The sequence below is a fragment of the Nomascus leucogenys genome, chromosome 24 (genome assembly GCF_006542625.1).
Source record: "Nomascus leucogenys isolate Asia chromosome 24, Asia_NLE_v1, whole genome shotgun sequence".
Taxonomy (NCBI): domain Eukaryota; kingdom Metazoa; phylum Chordata; class Mammalia; order Primates; family Hylobatidae; genus Nomascus; species Nomascus leucogenys.
Genome location: NC_044404.1, coordinates 4,042,873 through 4,058,976, shown reverse-complemented (window position 1 = coordinate 4,058,976; position 16,104 = coordinate 4,042,873). Strand labels below are relative to the sequence as shown.

The 16,104-nt window shown below is 55.7% G+C and overlaps 1 protein-coding gene across 2 annotated transcripts in view; it reads right to left on the bottom strand.

The window, feature by feature from the left end:
- Positions 1–16,104, bottom strand: part of PRDM16 (PR/SET domain 16) — a 362,171-nt gene that overhangs the window by 240,507 nt on the left and 105,560 nt on the right. For both annotated transcript variants that reach the window (XM_030805535.1, XM_030805536.1), the window contains exon 2: positions 5,536–5,885. In XM_030805535.1, the coding sequence (XP_030661395.1) occupies positions 5,536–5,885 (350 nt within the window). The remainder of the gene's footprint in view (positions 1–5,535; positions 5,886–16,104) is intronic.

Genomic DNA, 16,104 nt, shown 5'->3' with positions numbered 1-16,104 from the left:
TTTTTTTTTTTTTGAGATGGAGTCTCACTCTGTCACCCAGGCTGGAGTGCAGTGGCATGATCTCAGCTCACTGCAACCTCCACCTGCTGGGTTCAAGCAATTCTCCTGCCTCAGCCTCCCGAGTAGCTGGGACTACAGGCATGCACCACCACGCCCAGCTAATTTTTTGTATTTTTAGTAGAGATGGGGTTTCACCATGCTGGCCAGGTTGGTCTCGAACTCCTGACCTTGTGATCCACCTGCCTTGGCCTCCCAAAGTGCTGGGATTACAGGTGTGAGCCACCACGCCCGGCCTAGGTGCTGCATTTTTATGCCTGCCTCACGGTGCCTTTAAAAGCCCATCATGGACATTTGTGCTGTGATGTCGGAGACTGAAGCCCCATAGCACTGTCCCTCCTGCTGTCCCAGGGAGCCAGATGCCTGGCTGGGCTGCCCTCACCCCGCTCCATCGTCATCCTATCACTTGGGACCAAAATGGACCTGCAAATGTGTTTCTCATTTCTCCCACTCAGGAACAGAAGAGCATCAGTATTCCAAATACATGTAGGGGGACAGGCCTGTGTCCACAGAAGAGGTTTTACTTCCTTGCAAATCCTGCCTTTCTTCAAGGCTGGGCGTTTGGGATAAAATTCCATATTACGTGTGAGGACATTTCTCATCTTCTCAGAGTGCAGGCTGTACTTGCTGTCACCCATCCCTGGCTGCTGTGTAGCTCCTGGCCCACAGGGGAGACTGGCAGGTCCTGGCCCTGCCAAAGGCTCTCAGTGGGCTCTGGGGACCCAGGAGGCACCGGTTTGGGGGTCCCATGATGGCAGTGCCAGGGAATTGGTGTGGCCCAAGGCCTCTGGGCTGACCCTAGAGCTTCCCACAGGCCCTGGCCCAGATACAGTGCATTTGTTGATTGAACAAATAAACACACATTAATATTCAGTAAATAACACCGGGGGTGAGGTCGTCCACTTCAGTACATTCTCCAAATAATTGAAACCCCATCAATTCACATTAACATTTTTCACCTGGCCTCTTCAGCAGAGGCAGAGGCACTTACTCATCAGTGTTCTGATTACAGGCGGGGCTGCTGATGCCTTCGAGAGCCTTTCTGGGGAGACACAGTCAACAAAGCAACAAGCAGACCTTGGGTGGGAGACAGTGGTGGATGCAGTGAGCAAAGTGCCCCCAGTGCCTCCCCTGGGGGTCCTTCGGGATCCCACCCCAGCAGGCCCCGAGCTGCAGGGCCCTGGACACACAGCTGAAGGCCCAGCCGGGGGCAGGTGGCCTCCCCAGTGCCTCACCCACGGCCTCCTCCCTCTGGGCTGTCACCGGGCAGCCACCTCTTAATTAGCAAAATAAACAGCACGATGATAAATGTCACGATTTACTCAACAAATGATGAAAATCATTGTTTTTGCAGACCCCAGGGAAAGCAAATGTGCTCACGGGTGATTCCCTCCAGGCAGGTGGGCTTCGGTGGTGGCAGGCAGGGTGTGGTATTTGGGAAGAGATTGAGCCCGGCTGTGTCCAGACGGCAGAGGCCAGGAATTTCGGGTGCCCTTCCTGACAACCCCCTCCCTGAGATGAAGCCCAGGGGGCCGTTTCCACACCCCTGGGGCACACACACGGCCATGCACAGAGTGAGCCCCCAGGTCGGGGATGGGGCATCTGACTCAGGGCACATCTCAGGATGCCCCACAGCACCGAGGAACAAAGTGGGTTTAGTCAGTGACTATTCCTAATACACAGGAGGGAGAGAGGGGGCGACAGCCCTCCCCAGTCAGTGTCAGCCTCAGTGTAGAAGGAATGCAGGCTTCTAACCAGCGACTGAGGCTGGAGGAAACTCAGCTCCTGACCCCCAGCCTCATTCCTGCGTTGCTAACAGAAATCTCCCACTTGAAGTCAGGCTGCCCCACGACCTTGAACCCAAAGCTCGTGGGTGCCTCACGTGCTGCCTGCCCCGTCCCTCGTCCCCAGGGAGTCGTGCTGTCATCTACATCAGCCCCACGTCAGGGAGAGAAGAGCCCCCGACCCTCCCCAGTCATCCCAAAGCCGAGTGTTGCCAGGCACTGTGTCTCTTGCTATAAAAAGGGAAAGGAAATTCGACCTTCTGATTTTATTTCAATTGAATTGTCCAGGACAAAAACTTTGTTCTCAGAGTAGAAAGAAAATGGTTTCCATGGTGTCCCAAAATGACAGTAAGAATAATCCACATGACTTTTATTTCAAACCTATCCTTCAAGTGACCCACACCCTGTTCCTGCAGGGGCTGCTGCCTGGCGAGATCCCTTTGCTCACGCCACTCCCAGACCCCCTCTCCTCCAGGGGAACCCCGCTTCTGAGCTCAGAGTGGCCACAACACCGTGCTCCTGGCCACCACGGAGGGAGGCCAAAATGACACCGATCCTTCTCAGATTTTGCTTATCTTTGCTCAAATATCTTTACTTGTTCTTTTTCGGTAAATAAATACCGTGGACATTACAGTAAAGTCAAATCACTCTGATTCGTAACACTTAATTACCAGTGTGAAAGTGAACAATTATATATATGAAATTCAGGACCATCAGAGATGACACGCATGCATGGGCTGTCCCAGGCCTGACCTGGGATCTGGCTGGTGTGATGCTAGCACCCATTTTTCTCTGTCCCAGGCCTGACCTGGGATCCTGCTGACGTGACGCTGTCACCCATGTTTTTCTCTGTCCCAGGCCTGCTCTGGCCGAGCTCACTGCAGGGCATGGAGGGGAAGGGCTTGCAGGGCCGCTTGTTGGTGTCAGTGGCTTGGGAAGGGGACTCAGCAGAAGGTCCTTCTCGTGTCTGGAACTACAGAGGGATCCCAGCCCTGAAGCCTGGTGTTCCTGTCCCGTCTAAGGCCCCCGTTCACAGCACTCGGAAGACAGGCCAGGCAGTCAGCAAGAGGAGGAAATCCTCAGAGAAAGAGTCACCCGCAAGTCACTTCTCCCTCCAGGGCCACCTCAGGGAAGGCAAAAACCAGGGGAAAACAGCAATCAGCTCTTTCGGGACAGGTGGAAAATTCTGGGAAGGCTGCTTAAGGGGAAGATGTCAGTTTTCCTGCCCACAGGCCCCAACTGAGGTGGCTGGAGGTGGGGAGAAACCTCCTTGATTGACGGACATCATTCATTTCAGGCAGATGTGGCTGCCACCTAATTCCCGCCCCCTGCTTCCTCCTCTCCCTCCTTCTCAGAGGAGGTGGTGGCTTCCTGCCCAGTTCCAATGTCAGCTCCTGAAGGCACCGACGCACATGGCTGCCCCCCACCCTATCTGATAGAAGCAACAAAACTCTAAGGTGGTCCCAAAGCGAGGGAGTCGGTGCCCGAACTCACAAGGAAAACAAGGTCAGGCGAAGTCTTGCTGGGTGCGCGGGGAGCACCAATTGAGGGCATCGGAGGGAGAGTAAATATTTCTAAGCGCCGGCAGGAGGGGTATCTGTCAGGTGGCCACCGTGGAACAAAGCCCTCTGCAGAAATGGGAGGTGCGCCGTGAGGAAAGCGCGTTCCCTCACGTACACACACACCCGGGATAAACACACCGCAAAGTCAACAGGCACCGGCAGGCAGCGGCGCAGCCTGCACCGGGCCTGGCACTATGCAGACATCGTGATACGGGCCCTTTCTTTAAAAAAAAAAAAAAAAAGCAAATAGAAAGTTGTATCAGAGTAGACAAGAACAAAGTCACCTGAAGGTCATCCAAAGTGCTACCTGCAGGGCCCCTGGACCTCTCACATCCACAAGCCACCTCCTAATTAAACAGTCCAGACCTTTCTAAGTGTGACGAACAAACACCCTTGAATTCCTCTCCCACACACCAGGCAGGGCGGGACGGGCCACTTCTGCCAAAGTTACTTCCACTGCACAGCCAAAGACGAATATTGCTAGAAAAATGCTCTCCTTGGTCCCATGAGGGGCCTGTAGGGCCATGAAGCTGGGCAGTGTCTCCACCGAGGTCTTCGACTCCAAACTCTCTCCCTGTCCTGCCTCACTGGGGCCCCTGGCCCCTGGCCAGTCTCTCCCGAAGGTGACCCGACCTTGGGCCCACACACACTGTCCTCTGCCTCTCTATGGGGGGGTACGCCCATTCCACAGGGGCTGCCCGTAGAGCTGCAGCTTCAACCCTGCTGGACGGCTGCGGACTCTGCCGTGCATTTCTTCAGGCACCGGGACCCCCACAGCACTGTAAAGGGCAGGGAGGCTTTAAGCTGACACTCGGGGAGCAGCTCCTGAGTCCCCCTGTATCCTTGACAAAGAGCCACACAGGACTCTGTGAGCTACCAAGGACCACATCTGCCTTCTGGGAGCTGCCAAGGTGCCCTGGTCTCCTTGCCCAGGGAGGATGCACTCAGCTCTACAGGGTTCGGGCAGCCTCTGGCCCCCAGGCTGGCAGTGTTCTTACAAAGGGCTCTTAATGCCCCCAACCCGGGGAGGTGCTCAAGGGCTGCTGGTGGCCACAGGAACCTCCCCAGGGCCTATCTGAGTTGGGGCAGGCCTGACAGTGAGCATGGACCTGGCTGGGGACTTCTCCAGAGCCATGAGCGGCCAGGAGAGCAGGTGGGCAAGACGCAGGACCCTGCCCCCACCCATCTGGGGGTCGTCTTCCCTGCTCAGGCCATTTGCCCATGAGGAGCCCACCTCTATCCGGGCACTTCAGAGGCTGGGAGGCACGGGGGAATCCGACTGGTGTTACCATTTTCCACCCAGGCAGGGGCCCTGCCAAAAATACCACCGACAATTGGCTGTGTGGGGCCGGCAGAAAGGCCAGGGCCCACCATGAAGTGCACTTTATGTGGGGGACTGGGGCTCTTAGTCCCCGTAGGACCACTCGAGGGCCCCCAACACCGGGGCCTAGCGTCCCTCACAACCTGGGCAGGACGGTCTGGGTGCTCCCCTCTCAGAGCCGTCCCAGGGACGCCCTCTCTCCTGACCCCTGCAGCAGGATCACCCGGCCAGCCTCAGACCCTCAAGGCCAGTCACGTTGCGGTGGGAAAATTTAAACAGCCAGCCATCCCCCCTGGCAGGATGGGGCCTGTGCCCCTGGAGTTGGAGAAGCTGAGGCTGCTCTTAGGCCACTGGCTGACCGGGGCAGGCGGGGAAGGCGGCAGCCGGGGCAGCGTGGCCACCAGGTGTGATTTGTGACTGCTCCACACTGCCCTGGCCTGGAATGAAGCCCTGGAGTGCAGCCGCCTGTTCTGGGACTTCCTATTAATCTCCCTGCCCTGCCGCGATGGCGTGTTCGCGCCTGGGATCCGGCGGGAAGCACGGATGTTTGAAGACATGAGCTCATGGCAGACATTTCCGGGAGAGAGTGGGCGTGGCCTGCAGGGCCGACAGGCGCCCACGAGGACCTCTGATGCTTTCTGCGTCGCGTCAGGCGAGCTGCAGGATAAAATAGGCTGGGAAATGTGACATTTGAACGCTCTCTCTGGCCGCGCCTCCCGCCTCGGGCAGTGGCTGCTCAGCTCCGCTTTATAAATAGATTGAACACAAGATAAATGGCCGTGATCAATCATGCTCAGGCGCAATCGCTCACCTCCCATCCGAAGTCCGTCTCCTTTGCCGCCGCCCGGGGCACCACCATGCAGGGGCCCAGCCTCTCCCCGGCTTCCATCTTCCTCTTGGCCCAGACACCCAGGCCAGCCCCTGGGATAGAGGACTCGCGGAGCTCGAAGTCTGGTGGGATCGGAATGTCTTCAGGAATGTAGACAGGGGCCTCATACGGCGAGCCCTCCTTGGGGGTGAAGTCCTCGCTGGTGGGGAAGGGGGACGGTGGCCCCACAGGGATGGGCAACATGGCACTGTCCTCGGCCTCGTCCTCTGCGCTGTGGCTGGCCAGCAGGTCTCGGTTGGGCTCATACATATTATTTACAACGTCACCGTCACCTAAAGGAGACAACGCAGTGTCAACCTCTGCAGCACATGCCCCACCCAGTGTGTACAGCTCAGGGAGCGCCCGGGACTCGGGCGTCAATGGGGACTGAGGGTGCTCAGGGGCCCAGAAGGCCCGGCTGCCATCCCTGCCCGGGAGATGCTGCCTCCACTCTGCCCTGAGCCCAGCTGCCATCACTCGATGTCAGAGGCTCCAGGGGATGGGATCCTACCAGGCTCCTTTGGGGCCAACATTTCTGATGGGATGGCACAGCCCGGCACACCCTGGCTCACCCACCCTGGCTCCCACAGCCACCTGAGGATGCGCCAGCTGGTCCTGCCCTAGGGGAACTAGGGAAGGAGCTGCCTGTGCTTTGCAAGCTTGGGGACAGCCAGTGAAGCTGTCACATGTGGCAGCTGACCCAGGGCTGGCTGATGGTGAAATATTTGCACCGGAACATTCCAAATGTCCTCTGTAGCCTTGGAAATCAGGGACGGCAAAGTCCTAATTGCCTGGGAGGACTCAGAATTTGGGTGAATGTGAAATGTGCTCAGTGCTGCTTCCCTGCACTCGGGCCGCAGCCTGGACATGCACTGGGGTAGGGCCGGCTGGGTCTTGGGGAGGCTCATGGAAGTTCCTGATGATCTCGACACAGGCTAGGAACAGGCCTGCTGAGGTCATGGATAGCGGAGTCATGGGGCCCCAGGTCACTGAACTGAACAATAAGCGGATGCCCAGTTTGTCTGTCTGGGGTAGGCCTTTGTGGTCCGTCCTAAGAGAGGGTGGGTGACAAGATCCTGCGTGCAGCTGAAGATATACCAGAGTATAGCCCGAGGCACAGGGGGAGATGGGCAGGGCGAGGAGGAGTCCAGACAGGAAGAAAAGCAAAGCCCTCCACCCAGTGCAGCCAAACCAGGACTCAGGCAGGCGAATGTTCATGGTGGCAGATTCACCATCGCCAGAAGGCAGAAACAGCCCAAACGTCCGTCTGCGAGGGAATGAAGGAACGGATGAGTAGTGGATGGTACCTCCCCTCCCCAAGGAGGAAGGCAGCCTGGACCAGCCCCGGATATGCGGCACTCAGCGTAGGAAGCTGATGCAGAGGGTCACACCTGTGGCACCACCCTCCCCAAGGAGGAGAGCGGCCCTGGCACGCGCAGCCTGGACCAGCCCTGGACATGCGCCACTCGGCGTAGGAAGCCCATGCAGAGGGTCACACCTGCCTGGCGGTGTTTAGACGACTCATCCAGCACAGGCCCCCAGAGACAGACGCAGATGGGAGATTTCGGGGACCGGGGTGGGGGTGACGGCGAGAGGCCCAGGTCTCCTTTCGGGGTGATGAGGTATCCGGAAACTAGAGAGGGGGTGTTTGCACTGCTGGGGGAACGGCTCAGTGCTGCTGAATCGCCCCATTTACAGCGGTTGAATTCTGCCTCCATAACATAAAAAAGGCAGGCGCGAGTGTTAGGTGGGGAGCAGCGGGAAGGGGCAGGCGGTGGGGTGAGCTCCGTCACCCTGACCTGATCTAGATCTTTCCACGAAAGCCCCTCCTTCTGTGGCTGCCTCGAGGACCCATGAAAGCGACTGGACCCCGGTCCTGCTGGCCCTCGCCTCCCGGCCCCCGACCCGCACCCCGTGGTTGGCTGGGGAGACAGAAGCCTCTCTAAGGAGACCAGAACTTTTAAGTACAGGAAAAATGACTTCAGATTCCTCACACTGGTTGCAAACAGATCAGCACAAGAAGTAGCAAAATGCTTTCTTTCAAAAGAAACCAAAGTCTTGGGGGGAAAAGTCGTAAGGAAAACACTTATTTAATTTATCAGCATTCAGAGAAGTAATTATTATGTTTTAAGTGGCCAACGGGTCCTTTCTAATTGACGCGGCGGATCCTTTCAGAGACGCAGCCACAGAACTGCCGCTGTTGTTCCTCCGCCCTAAAGACCTGAAGTTGTTTAGGTTTGAAAGAACACCCCCATAACCCCCGCCCCACTGACTGTGTGCAGCAGAAAGGTAAATTGGGGGGGCGGGGTAATTAACATGGCATCTTATTATTCGGAACTGGTAACTGCACGGAGCTCGCAAACAAAGTCGGGTTGGAGGCCGAAGCTCCCTCGATGCACTCCTTAACTCCTTTCGGGCGTGGGCGCCTCTTCCTGAAGGACAAGTAGGAATTAGAACCCCAGGTGTTTCTGGGAGTTCCGCTGGAGCCCGAAGCGGGCAGCGTCCGCATCAGGCGCATATCCGTTGCAGGGCTCCGTTTAAAACATGGCTTTTTTCTGTTTGAATTCTACTTCCCAAAACCCCTGACCCGCTGGAGGAAAATCAGCGCTTTAAGGGCATGTTTAATTTACTGGCCAAGCAAACAGCTTAGGAGAGAAAGGTAGTGTTTCCTGCTGATTAAAGGCAGGCCTGTGCATCGGGCCCCCGGCCTCCCTTCCCCGGCGGTCACGGGGTGAAGCGATTGCCCGCAGCCTCCAGGAAAAACCCGTTTCATTTTGCTGTCCCTGTTGCTGGGGGAGAGGGAGCTCTTCTTTCAAGGGTGGGTGAGAGGAGGGCTAATTAGTGTGCAGAAAACATTTTGAGAAAATGAGGTGCAGAGAACAGCCCTAAAGCCTGGAGAAAGCGGGAAGCCTACATGGAGGCTTCAGCAGGGCCTGGGCCCACAAATCGCTCGCTCTCCTGCGCAGAGGCTCCATCAGATCAGGCACAAATCACTCGCTCTCTGGGGTCCCCCGGGGCAACCAGAGCCGGGAGATCAGAGTCAGCCCTTCTCCGCCCTGAGCTCCAGCCAGGATGCCCCTGAGAGGGTCAGCAAGGTCAGGAGGCTGCCCGACCCTCTACCCTGCTGGACAGGCTTGTTCTGGACGTGGGCATCTTTTCACTGGGGTCCCGAGACCCTACCACCCAGGCCTCTGTGACAGGGGTGTGCATTTCCGGCAGGCACTCTCTTGCAGGTCAGCATGCAGGGCCAGCATCGTGTATGACTTCGGAGATGTAGGCTGGGTAACAGCATGCGATTGACTTGTCGGGAGACCTGACATCCTTTATTTGGGATTTGCCATGATCTCATTCCAGGGTACTGAGGCCATCATTTCTAGAATTTCTACGGGGAGACCTATGGAATTATAAAAGCAAGGAGGGGGGTGGGGAGGCAGGGCGCTCAGGAGGGAAGAGGCGGACTTGGCTGGCAGGGAGCTGAGTGACCCCGAGTCGGGGCCAAGGCCGTCCCTTTCTGCCCGTGAAGCACCTGCCGAGCTGCCAGTTCCAGCCAAGTCTGTGTTCTCGGGGATCTTCACGGAGAGGCCCCACTTTGAGTCTTGTCACACACACGTATGAGTGATCATCGTTTGATCGCATAATACAGGTCAGGGAGGTGAAGAAACCCTGCTGCCGCCCCGGGCTGGGACACAGACCGAGCTGACCGGGAGCTCACAGTGACCTCGGCCCCTCACACTGCCCCTGGGATCCACCACAACTCTTGGTTTAGGGCTGCGTCTCATTCAGCCTCACGGTGGGAGCCTTCTGCACCCCTCACCTAGGCTATAGGAAATGATCCTGGAACAGAGGCCACCCCCACCATCTCCCAAGAGAGCCATATCTAGAAAGCAAATCTATGGCCAGGGTTTTGGGGTCTGGAGAGAGAGAGAGAAGAGGCCACAGATCAGGACCACTGTGCTAAACCGGCCAGGACAGGAGCCCAACAGCCAACAGGGGATCCCTCACCACCGTCCACCTGCCAGGGCCACGAGAGCCGTGCCCTCAGAGGGGGATTATCAACACGACCACTCCTTCCCGGCAGCCCGAGCGCCGAGCGGCTCTGTGGCAGGGATGGGCAGATTTCAGCCTAGATTCTTGGCCAGAGGGAGTCCAAGGGGGTTTTTCGGAGTCGGTATCTGCCTGGCTGTGCTTCCTCCTTCATGATGTGGTTTTAAGGAGAAGCCATGAGGCCTGCAGGCCCCACTGGGCAGGAAAGAGGCACCGTGCGGCGGCTGGCAGGGAAGGGCGGCCCCCAGAGTGCGTGTGAATGTAAGCATCCCATGCATATCCGTGTGTAAGCGTGTGTAAGACCGTGTAAGCATGTGACCGCGTGTGTAAGCATGTGACTGCATGTATAAGGCCATGTGTAAGACTGCATGTGTAAGCATGTGTAAGACCGTGTGTAAGACCATGTGTAAGACTGCGTGTGTAAGACTGCGTGTGTAAAGCCTTGTGTAAGACTGCATGTGTAAACGTGTAAGACTGCGCGTGTAAGACTGTGTAAGACTGCGTGTGTAAGACTGCGTAAGACTGTGTAAGACCGTAAGACTGCGTGTGTAACACCGTGTGTAAGACTGCATGTGTAAGACTGTGTGTGTAAGACTGCGTGTGTAAGACTGTGTAAGGCCGTGTGTAAGACTGCGTGTGTAAGACTGCGTGTGTAAGACTGCGTGTGTAAGGCCGTGTGTAACGCCGTAAGACTGCGTAAGACCATAAGACTGAATGTGTAAGACTGTGTGTAAGACTGCGTGTGTAAGGCCATGTGTAAGACTGCGTGTGTAAGACTGTGTAAGGCCGTGTGTAAGACTGCGTGTGTAAGGCCGTGTGTAAGACAGCATGTGTAAGACTGCGTGTGTAAGACTGCGTGTGTAAGGCCGTGTGTAAGACTGCATGTGTAAGGCCGTGTGTAAGGCCGTGTGTAAGACTGCATGTGTAAGGCCGTGTGTAACGCCGTAAGACTGCGTAAGACCATAAGACTGAATGTGTAAGACTGTGTGTAAGACTGCGTGTGTAAGGCCGTGTGTAAGACTGCATGTGTAAGGCCGTGTGTAAGACAGCATGTGTAAGACTGCGTGTGTAAGACTGCGTGTGTAAGGCCGTGTGTAACGCCATAAGACTGCGTAAGACCATAAGACTGAATGTGTAAGACTGTGTGTAAGACTGCGTGTGTAAGGCCGTGTGTAAGACTGCATGTGTAAGGCCGTGTGTAAGACAGCATGTGTAAGACTGCGTGTGTAAGGCCGTGTGTAAGACTGCATGTGTAAGGCCGTGTGTAACGCCGTAAGACTGCGTAAGACCATAAGACTGAATGTGTAAGACTGTGTGTAAGACTGCGTGTGTAAGGCCGTGTGTAAGACTGCATGTGTAAGCAGAGGGCCTGGTTGGGAACCTGCAAAGGTGTCCAGGGCAACCTCAGCTGACCCCAGCCTCTATGCGGCCTCTGGGTTGGGAAATGCTGTTGTCTTCTGTCTGGAGACCCCTCAGGAGGAAGGGTCTCCCGTCTGCTGGGTGAGGGGCTGAAGTTCGGGCCCCCTTGCCTCCCTCCCTCAAGGGCAAGGCAGCAAATGGCACTCGGCCGACCCAGGCTGCCCTCGTCCAGGCCCCATGCGGGTTCCCTGGGGGCCTCCTGATGCCGGCCTGGGTCTTTACTTCTGCGGCCCTCGGGCCCTGTGGGGACTTGGTCCCACCCAGCTGCACACCTCTCTATGGGGCCAAGATGTGGTGGTCCTGGAGATGCCCAAAATGGGACCCACTGGGGGAAACTGCGCCAAGGGCAGGCTGGTCTCTACGCGGCGTTTCTTACAACTGCACACACAGCTACGTGATTTCAAGGAACATTTCAGTGAAAAGAACACCCACTCCAAAAATCCACGGTTCCTTACTCCACCTGTGTGCACATGGATGTGTGATTACTTCGGGCCTGTGAGTTTACAGCAGAACATACTTAATAATTCCTGCCCAGCTCCGAGATACCTTGTCTTGGCCTGGGGGGTTGGTGGGAGGAGCTGCTTAAAACAAACAAAAACAAAACAAAACACGGAAACAACAGAAACAACTGTGGAGGGTGGCAGTGGGTGCTCCTGATCAACCTGAGAAACACGAGGGAATCCTTTGCTGTGCAGTTCCCTGAAATGTCACATTTCAGAAAACATAAGGTCAAAAGTATGAGATGGAAGGGACAGGAAAGTCCAGGGATATGATTCTGCACTGCAAACCACCAAGAACTTTGTCATTCGTTAACTTCTTTGTCATGATGGAGCAAACAAACCCGGTGGCAGCCTGCGGAGGGTCCACCGTGATAGGAACAGGGACCTGGGAAAGCAGGGGTGGCCCCCTACCCCTGTCCTGAATTCCTGCGGGTCCACTCAGCCCATAGATCTCTGGGCTTTGGGAACTGTCTCTCTAACCAGAAAAGCTTGTACGAGATCACTCGGGGCCAGATCACCTTGGAATCTTCCACACCCTCCAAGGAGGCTAGTGCCTGGTGAGCAGGGCAAGGCAGAGGCCAGTGAGGCGCCAGGACACAGGTGCCCAGCCTTGAGAGCGGGTGGCCCCTTCAATCTGCACCGTGGTGGCTCGCGGGCCTGCCCTGAGTCCAGATTGGCAGCCAGGTGGGTGCTCGGGGGCCCTTTTCTCTCCCTCATGCTGCCTGATGGATCTGCAACCCCACAGCAGGTTTCTCAGCCTGTTTCCAGGTGTTGGGATGGATGTGACGTCACAGTCTCTCAGGTACCCGCACCCAGCCATGTGGACCAAGCAGTGAGTGGCTCCGGGAGGAGGGTGTGCTCCTCCCCCAGGGGAGCTGCCCACTGTACAGCTGGGGAAACAGAGGCACAGGGGGGTGAAGGAGCCTGTCATCCCCCAGTGAGGGGCTGAGGGCTGGAGCCACACCCACTCGAGTCCACGCTCCCTGCCCCTGGCACCCAGCCTGTCCATGCCCTGGGGCACAAGCGCTCTGACCCCAGTCCTGGCCCTGCCGGCCTCTCTGCCTCACCCTAGTCCAGGCGGAACCCTCTTATTTTGGTTGGGATCTGCTACACGTCCCCCACAACCATTAGGCAGAGAAGTCCAGAGGAGAGAGAATGTGTGTGGTGGGCGTCATATGGGCACTTTCAAAACTGGGGAGAGCCCTGGATGGGGTTTGTCCGAGTTCCTCCAAGCCCCTGACAGTAACATCAGGCCTCAAGGCCCATGAAAGGCGCAGCATCGGGTCACCCCCTTCTCTAAATCCACAGGGCCGGGGCCAGCCCAGGGGAAGGGCTGGGCAAGGTGTCCAGAGCGAGGTGGGACCGGAAGGTTTTAGAGGTCAGGCGGACCCGGCTGTGGGTTTCAGCCCCTGTGGCTCAGGAGTCTGAGTGGAGTCCCCGACAGCAGCCTCTGCATCCCCTGGGGACTTGCTAGAGCTGTAATTCATGGGTCCACCCAGGCCCACTGACCTGGGCCGGGGCTGGTGTGTGCAGGCAATCTGTGCTGCAGCAAAGCCTCCAGGAGGGGTGTCCTCAAGGAGCAAGGCCCCCGAGTTTGGGAAGTGGGGGGTGGGGACAGATGGGGAAGTGCTGAGTGACAAGGGTGTATCCTGGGGGAAATAGGGTTTAACACAGAGGCAACTAGGCCTTTCTAAAATGTCAAGAAGATCACCCTGAAAATCTGGACTGAAACGCTTATTGACCCTGAGGTTTTTCAAATAAGTACACACATTTGCCACCCAGCCAGAGAAAAGCAAGCAGCAGCCTCCAGCAGCCCTGGCCTCCGGGAGAACAGCAGCTGGGCTGCAAAGCACTTTTCCCATCCAAAGCATTCCCAGGAAGACGTGGCTGTTAAAGAACCACCTCTCCGCAGAGCTCGGTTCTGGGTCTGGGGCTGTGCAAAGGTGAGGGAGGCAGACGGAGGCCTGCGGGAGGGAGGGGAGATTCGCCAAGAATTTCAGAAGGACTGTGTTCGAGATGCCCCTCGCCTGTCTGTGTAGATCTGGACTCCAAAAGCTCCAAGTCTAAAACTGCCCCTGCAACTGCTTTCTCTCATGAAAGGCGTTTTTTATTGGGTGTGAGGGGACCAAACCCTTGCCGTCTTATTGCCACGTGCTCCTCATCTTCTCACCTAATATCGCTGGCAGGGGGAGGATCCACTCCCCAGCCCACCAAACGCCAGGCTGTCGTTCTTGTAAAACCAAGCCTTGGCCAAGCCTTGCAAGTCTGTTTTTAACTGCAGTCTGCTGCCCAGAGGCAGCCAGACACTGCGGCCTGGTGTCTGCCGGAAGGGTCTTCCTGCTCCGAGGAGCTGTGCTGCCCTGCTCTGAAAGAGGCAGGACCCAGGACGAGGCAGCTCTTCCCCAAAGGCCACCTCGAGGTGTGAACGCCTCAGGTTGAATTCAGTCTCACCTGGCCCATCCAAAACAGTATCTAAACTTACTGATCAGTTCAGGCCAACATACAAATGCAATTACAAAGGGAGGCAAAACTTCAGGACAGAGAACGCCTCCATCACAACTTTAAGACTGTAAGGAAACATGGTCCCTCATTGACCACACAGCTGTTCGATTCTAGAATGATTCCAGAACAACTTTGGAACAATCAGCCTCTAATCAGACAATAGAGCACTGACGTTGGCTCGCTCTCCTGGGGACTGGCCGGCTGCTGATATTGACTGGGCCACGGAGCATGCACCCGGCACCGTGGTCCAGCTCATTCTTGCAGCAGCCCTGGAGGGAAGGCAGAGTTGTGACCTCACCCAGTTTATACATCAAAGAAGTGAAGCTCAGAGAGTGAGCAACTTGCTCAATGCCACACAGCTAGTCAGGAACAAGTTGGGAGATGTTCAAACAGTCTTGATAGCGAAGCTCTCAAATGCCACTCTAACGACCCGATGTTCTCCCTACAATGACAAAACACCTGAAACAGTTTCCTGGCAGTCAGTAAGGGCCTTCATCATGTCCAGCAGAAGAGGTATGGGTGGGAGTGTGAATAGATGCTTGATAGATGGATGGAGAGATAAATAGCTGAATGGATGGGTGGGTAGGTGGATGAATTTATGAATGGATGGAAAGATTGATGGATGGGTGAATAGATGAATGGATGGATGAGTAAATGGATGGGTTGGTGGATGGGTGAATGAATGGAAGATGGTGGATGAATACATAGATAAGTGGATGAATGGATAAGTGTATAGATACATGAGTGGATGGATGAGTTAACGGATGGATGGATGAGGGGATGGATGGATGGATGAGTGGATGGAAGGAAAAATGGATGGATGAGTGCTTGGATGGGTTAATGGATGGATGAATGAATGGGTGTGTGAATGAATGGGTGGATGGATGAGTGGATAGATGGGTGGATGGATGGTTAGACGGAAGGAAGGAAGAATGGATAGATGAATGAGTGCGTGGATGGGTTAATGAATGAATGGATGAATGGATGGGTGGGTGAATCAAGGGGTGGATGGATGGATGGATTTATAAGGGGATGGATGGAAGGAGGGATGGATGGAAGAATAGATGGACAGATGGATGGATGGATGGGCAGATGGATGGATGGATAGATGGATGGATGGATGGATGGATGGATGGATGGACAGATGGTGGATGAATGCATAGATAGGTGGATGAATGGCTGGGTGGATAGATGAGGGGATAGATGGGTACATGGATGGATGGATAGATGAATGGATGGTGGATGGATGGACAGAAGGAAGGAAGAATGGATAAATGAATGAGTGCATGGATGGGTTAATTAGTGAATGGATGAATGGATGGGTGGGTGAATCAATGGGTGGGTGGATGGATGCAGCCTGGTGTCTGCTGGAAAGGTCTTCCTGCTCCGAGGAGCTGTGCTGCCCTGCTCTGAAAGAGGCAGGATCCAGCATGAGGCAGCTCTTCCCCAAAGGCCACCTCAAGGTGTGAATGCCTCCAGGAGAACAGGGGATGAATGGATGGAGGGATGGATGGAAGAATAGATGGATGTATGGACAGATGGACGGGTAGATGGATGGATGGACAGATGGTGGATGAATGCATAGATAGGTGGATGAATGGCTGGGTGGATAGATGAGGGGATAGATGGGTAAATGGATGGATGGATAGATGAACAGATGGATGGATGGATGGATGGATGGATGAGTGCGTGGATGGGTTAATGAATGAATGGATGAATGGATGGGTAGGTGAATCAATGGGTGGATGGATGGATGAGGGGATGGATGGGTGGATAGATTTATAAGGGGATGGCTGGCTGGATGGATGGATGGATGGCTGGATGGCTGGATGGCTGGATGGATGGCTGGATGGGTGAGTGAGTGGATGGATGGATAGGGGTGAGGACAACCTCCAGGGAAGTTTTTAACAGAAAAGGTAGAAGGCAGGACCCTCATTCCCACTTCTGACTTTCCTTCCCTAGCAGTGAAGCACCATTAACACAACTTTGGCTTCTCTCTGCCCTTGACCCTGATTGGCTCATCTGAGAGGAACATTTGGGCTTTCTC